Consider the following 6,596-nt stretch of genomic DNA (forward strand, 5'->3'; position numbering starts at 1 on the left):
AAAGAAAATCTATCTTTGTATCACCTAAGAAAAATAGAAACACGACATCCTTCCTTCTAGAGACTTTTCATTTAGGGGAAAAAAGTGGCAATTATTCTTGAGAAAGTTGTAGGAAATTTAAGTTGAATTCACCTAAAATTGTCTAAAAGTGGCAAATTACTCTTAAGAAAGTTATACCAAATTTTAGTTGAATTGACCCAAACGATAAAATGTGTAAAAGTCAATATTTTTATAAGGAAATTTATAAGAAATTTCATCACAACCCAAAACGAAATTTTAGAATGGTGACAATTTCCTTTTTGAAGTAATACCTTTGGTTACAAAGTCAATTAATATTATTTTTTCGTATAGATAATTTATCGCATTATCTAAATAATCTCTTGTACTTTTATCATACTCCAAATAAGCTTTTAAAGTCTAAATAACCCTTAATTTTTAACTTGTATCTAGATAAATGTCAACATTCAATTTATGAGAAAATAATTGGTACATTGATAATAGAGGTTTAAGACTCCATAATCATTACAAATTTTTATATTAAAAAGTCATTGGCTATGCTTCACCCTTTCAATCTCATTCCCATTTAATTGACTCACTTTTTCGTCTTACCATTACAAAAATAGAAGCAAAAGCAAAGCTCCCTCAGTTTATTTTGTTCTCTTTTTCCTCAATCTCACAATCAATACACTTTCATGGCGTCTTCTTCATCTTCTCCTCGTCAAGTGAAACATCAAGTTTTCTTGAGCTTCAGAGGTGAAGACACGCGCGTTAACTTCACCGCTCATCTACTCCAAGCTTTGAAAGACAAGGGATGGAATGTCTTCTTCGATGACGATACACTAAAGAAAGGGGAGAAAATTTCATCAGCACTTTCGAATGCAATTGTGGCCTCAGTTCTCTCGATCATCATTTTATCTAAAGACTATGCTTCTTCAAATTCATGCTTAAGTGAACTTTCTGACATCATGGACCGCAAGCGCAATCCTACTGACAAATATATTGTTCTTCCCATCTTTTACCATGTTAATCCTTCCCATGTGCAAAAAATTGGTGGGACTTTTAAGACATCCTTCCAAAAGCATGAATCAAAGCAGCCAGCTGATAGAGTTCAACGATGGAAATCTGCTTTTCAAGAGGTCGGTGCATTAAAAGGGTGGCATATAGGAGGCAAATCCGATAGGTAACACAATATATATATTCTCATCTCCTTATATTTGACTTATACGAATACCTTTCTTTTGACTGTTGATTTTTTAACTATTTTCTAGATATGAAACAGAGTACATTAAAGATGTAGTTGAATATATTTCAAAAGAGTTGGATAGCAATTGTACAAGTGTTTCTGAAGAATTGGTTGGAATAGATGATCAAAAAAAGATAATTTTGGGGCTGATTGAGGAAGAGCATAGCCGTGTAATAGGACTTTGGGGAATGGGTGGTATTGGCAAAACTACCCTTGCTGATGTTGTGTATAGTGAAATCTGCCAAAATTTTGAAAGTCATTTGTTTCTGCGAAATGTTAGTGAGAAAATAAAAAATGTAGGGAATGAATCTTTACGAAATGAACTTTTTTCCAAATTATTAAACCAAAAAGGAATTTGTATTAACAGCCCTTCCATAGGACACCCTTACCAAGACAGGTTGAACAATAAAAAAGTACTTGTTGTCCTTGATGATGTTAGTAACCCAGACCAAATAGAATTTATGGGTGTTAGACATTTTGGTCCAGAAAGTAAAATCATTGTAACATCTAGAGATAAACAGGTACTTAAAAATGGAAGAGCTAACCACATACATGAGGTGAAGAAGTTGAATGAGAATGATTCTCTTCAACTTTTTTCTACATTTGCATTTAAGTTGTTGAATCCCGCAGCTGATTTTCAAGATCTATCATGCAAGTTTGTAGGATATGCCCAAGGTAATCCACTTTCTCTTAAAGTTTTGGGTTCAAAACTATATACAAAGTCTAGAAAAGAGTGGGAGAGCGAAGTGGATAGTCTAAAGCAATATGCCGAGCCAAAAATGTCACATATTTTGAAGAGTAGCTTAGATGGGTTGCGTGAGCTCGAAAAGAATATATTTCTTGACATAGCATGCTTCTTTAAAGGAGAAAAAATGGATACCGTAGAAAAAATTCTAAGTAATTATTATATGGGTGCAATGAGTGGAATAAGAAACTTAGTCGACAAGTGCTTACTTGATAGCATTGATTGTTATTCTATGCATGACATGCTTGAAGAAATTGGCAAGGACATTGTTCGCCAAGAATGTAAAGAAGACCCGGGAAAGCGTAGCAGGTTATGGTTTCCTGAAGACGTAGATCAAGTTCTCAGATATAATAAAGTAAGCGTTAATTGTATATACATCGTTTTCTATTATTTTCTATATTTGTTTTATTTTAATTAAAATTTATTTGTGATATCATGTAAATATATAAATTCAGTGTTTTCATATGTTAAAAGTTTAATTGTTTGTATTTATATTGTATCAAATGTTAATCATTTTAATTATTATTTCAAAAATAAAATATCAGTTTACTTACCATACAAACAAAGACAAATGTCTTAGAGTATAACATTGGATCTACTCAAGGGTTTATTCGGTTGGTATTTATTTAATGCATTGCTTTAAAAAAAAAAAAAGCAAAATGTATCTATATATACTGATACTCGATAAAATGTTTTTCATTATTAGGGGACCATATCAATTGAAGGAATAAAATTAGACATGTTTCAAACGGATGAGCTGCAGTTATGTCCATCTGTTTTTGAGAACATGCTTAATCTTAAATATATTTGCTTCTATGATTCAAAGATTGAGAAGGGCTATCGAAATTTGAAGTTTCTTGTAGACCAAGTTGATAGTATATCTCTTCCTAATAAGCTAAGGTATCTTTGTTGGGATTATTTTCCCCTTAAAACTTTATCAAGTTTTAATCCAAAGCATCTTGTCATGTTGATATTACGAAGAGGCAATATGGAACAACTTTGGAATGAAAATGAGCATATGGTATGTGCTTTCATACTTTCTCCATCTAAGAATTTTTTTAAGGAAAACATGATTTATAATTTGATGTATCAAATGATCATATGATGACATCTTATTTAAAGTTTTTAAAAAATAAAATAAAAAATTTTATTTTATTTAAATAAGTGACATCATTTGATCTATTAATTAGTCGGGTATAAGTTTTTATTTTTCTTAGTATTATAATTATTTTATTTCCTTTCCATTTTTATTGCCTAAAGTTAGTAGATGACATTTATTTATTTTTCTGTACAGAACCTTGTTAATTTAAGGGAAATTAACGTCTCAAATTGCAAAAAATTAAGGAAGATACCTAATCTTTCAAGTGCCATCAACCTTGAACTCCTTGATTGCTCTTACTGTGGAAGTTTGGTTGAACTTCCTTGCCTCAATCATTTGGCATCTCGTGATGAGGATAAGCTTCGCCTTGAGGGATGTTATAGTCTCAAGAAGTTTCCTCAGGTCCCAAGTCACTTTTGTTATTTAGATTTACGAGAAACTGAAATAGAAGAAGTACCTGATTCAATTAAGTATCTCCACAAACTTGAAAGATTGTTGTTGAGCAAATCAAAGGTAGAAAAAGTATCGATCAATATTTCAAAGTTGGAACTCCTTATTGAATTGAATCTTAGTGAATGCCCAATGGTCGAATTCCCAAAGATCCCGAGAAGCTTAACATGGTTAGACTTATCTGGAACTGGAATTGAAGAAGCTGCCTTGTCGTTAGACTCTTCAAGTAATCTTCAATACTTAAATATGAGCGGCTCAAATATTCAAAAGCTAATTTGCACCCTGTTCGGTTCCAGAGAGTTTCCAACTGTCGATTTGCCCACACCAAGCTTGAGGTCTAAAATCCTTAACCATATGAGGATGGATCGTTGCGAGAGCCTCCAATTACTCTCAGAGCTTCCACCATATATGCAAACCTTGAATGTACAATACTGCACATCATTAGAAGAAGTTTCCTTTGCAGATCAAACTTTATATCAGTTTGATTCGTTAGGTGATGATTTGTTTGGCATGCTATTCTGTAATTGCATCAACTTGAATCAAGAGTCAATTGATAACATTGAGGAAAATGCCATGCTCAAAATTGGATCCCTAGCTAAGAAATGGGCAGCGAGATATGATTGGAAATTCCAGCGAGAAGACTTACCAAGATTGATTTGTTGTTTCCCAGGTAACAAAATTTCAGCAGATAAGTTCAAGTGTCAGAGAATAAATTCTTCCTTAAGTTTGAAGATAGCCCCAAAAAGGGATAGTGGGAGCAGATTTTTGGTTTTTGCTATCTGCCTTGTGGCTGATCTCACTCACTGCCATCGCTTTAAATATCTTACTTGTATTTGTGAGTACCACCTTACAGCCGCCGGTGGTGGTGATTCTAAAAGCTACATAAGTAAGATATCTTTCTTCGATTGTTCTGAGCCAAATAAGTACAAGGGTGATCACGTATTTATTCTATCTAGCAACGACATGGTTGAAGAAGACAAGAATTATGAGGAGGCATCATTTAAGTTCTACATCATCAACAATGATGATGAAGTTAATGAAGAAGAAGACTATAACAAGGTGGAAAGATGTGGTGTTCATGTATTTTACGTGGATGCTATTGAAAAGAGAGTTGCTGGGAACAAAAGAAGCTTTAGCCATGATGGTGAAGAAGGGGATGGAGGACTTAAAAGATTGAAATAGTTTGTATTTCTTTCTATCTTTGGCTCTGCTTTTGAGGAGTTTCAACTACTCAATTATGTCATCCAAATGCATGGGTAGGGGTTTCATTTTCATCTCATTTTTTTTATATTATCATACATTTTCCAGGATTTTAATTTCATTTTTCATATTGCCATACTTTTGTTTTCCACAATTGTTAATAGTAAATTTCAACTTATAAATTAGTGACAGAGTGCTTTAATTGATCAAAACCAACCAGAATGAATCTAACTTGCTCTGCTTTATAAATTACTTGTCTTTTAGAAGGTGCTTTGCCATACTGAATCCTTGTAGTTCCACATTATCAATGTTAAAAGCATAATTTATGAACATAAAATTGGAAATTTATTCAATAGTTTGTGGTAGTTGCTTATTATTATTTTTCTCATCTTCATTCCCCTGTTGTTTGTAGATATAGCATATATTTCCAAGAACGAAATTCTCCATATATATTAATTAATTTGGAGGAAAATTGAACGGAAACTAGAGATTTCAACAAAGTAGCAAAATGATTCTGGTTTGGAGTTGATAAAATATCCATCGGGGATTTGGGTGGGTACCAAAACTCAGATATTAAAATTCATACTTAATTCTTTTTGACAGTTGACTTGTTATTGGTTGTTTTTTTTTTAATTCATAGGACCAATGGTGGACTCGATTCAGCTTCATTGTTTAGTTTCCAGCATTGGTGTCATCTGGTATCTCAATACTTCTGAATTTTCTTTCATTAGAAAGATTGGTTATTTGTGAGATAGGTTTTTCTTATATCCTTTGCTTTTGTGTTGATGTAAGACGAGGGAATGACAGGTCTTTGAGAATGCCACTGCTGAATTGGAGCTTTAGCCATACAAGGAGGAACACCTGAGCTGTAAGAGCTTTAATTTGTTTTACTGAATGCTTGCTTTATACAAGTGTTTTAACTGATATTTGGTGAAAATGCAAGTTGTCAACAGGTTTGTCTACACAAATGCAGAGTAATCTTTTGAGGCCATTTCTAGGTTCTGGCAATTCAGTCTTGGTGGAGAAGTAAGTTACCTTTGACTTTGACTTATTATTATGATTTTAGGTTCATATGATGATTTTCATTATCCTTAAATCTTTTTTTTCCCATATTTATCAATGGGATCATATAAATCCAAACTTTGCAACAGATCTCAAAACTTGTGAGATGAACACATGGAGCTGGAGGCAACCTTCGACAGTTTTCATTCTCAAGCTAGATTGAGTTAGTTTCATGGTAGAGGCATTGGAGTTGATATTTTCTTATCTTGGATTTTGATTATCATATCAGTTTGGGCTGAAATTTCTTTGCATGTTACTGCCTCTCATGTTGTTTGAGCATTGTAGTGCAGAGATATTAAGATTCATACTTGAATTCTTTTTGGAAATTGACTTGTTATTGGTTGGTTTTGATTCATAGGATCTGTGGTGGACATCAGCTTAAATTTTTGGGTATTCGAATTATTTGTATTATTTGAATTCAAAAACTCAACTTGAATTAAACTCGAAATTTGAAAAAAAATTAAGTTGACTTGATTAAACTGATTAACTCATTTAACTCGATTCGAATAATTTAAAATTTAATTTTTTTCTTCGATTTTTTCGAGTCGAATCGAATTTTGCTCACCCCTAATTGCTAAGCAGTTTAGGTGAATCAATGTTTAATTAGAAAATTGATTCGATTCTATGTTTAAAATAAATGTAGACAAGCATATTTCTTGGTAAAAGATCTATTCAATCTCTCTCAATGTTGATATTTAGTAAATTGATCTCTCTTAAAAAAATTAGAACAATTTAATTTCCATCAATTTCGAAAGTGAGAAATTAAGATAAATTAATCACAACATTAATGATGTCCA

At 32.5% G+C, this 6,596-nt stretch overlaps 1 protein-coding gene across 1 annotated transcript; it reads left to right on the top strand.

Moving 5' to 3' along the window:
• The first annotated feature begins 479 nt into the window (after positions 1 to 479).
• Positions 480 to 6,259, top strand: LOC108473234 (disease resistance protein RPV1-like). Its single transcript, XM_053020373.1, has 9 exons — positions 480 to 1,180; positions 1,269 to 2,397; positions 2,695 to 3,009; positions 3,283 to 4,793; positions 5,150 to 5,289; positions 5,378 to 5,435; positions 5,530 to 5,605; positions 5,691 to 5,763; positions 5,889 to 6,259. Exons 1-4 carry the CDS (start codon positions 693 to 695, stop codon positions 4,717 to 4,719), a joined length of 3,369 nt encoding a protein of 1,122 aa, XP_052876333.1. The 5' UTR covers positions 480 to 692; the 3' UTR covers positions 4,720 to 4,793; positions 5,150 to 5,289; positions 5,378 to 5,435; positions 5,530 to 5,605; positions 5,691 to 5,763; positions 5,889 to 6,259.
• Positions 6,260 to 6,596: the final 337 nt, after the last annotated feature.

The sequence above is a fragment of the Gossypium arboreum genome, chromosome 10 (genome assembly GCF_025698485.1).
Source record: "Gossypium arboreum isolate Shixiya-1 chromosome 10, ASM2569848v2, whole genome shotgun sequence".
Classification (NCBI taxonomy): Eukaryota; Viridiplantae; Streptophyta; class Magnoliopsida; order Malvales; family Malvaceae; genus Gossypium; species Gossypium arboreum.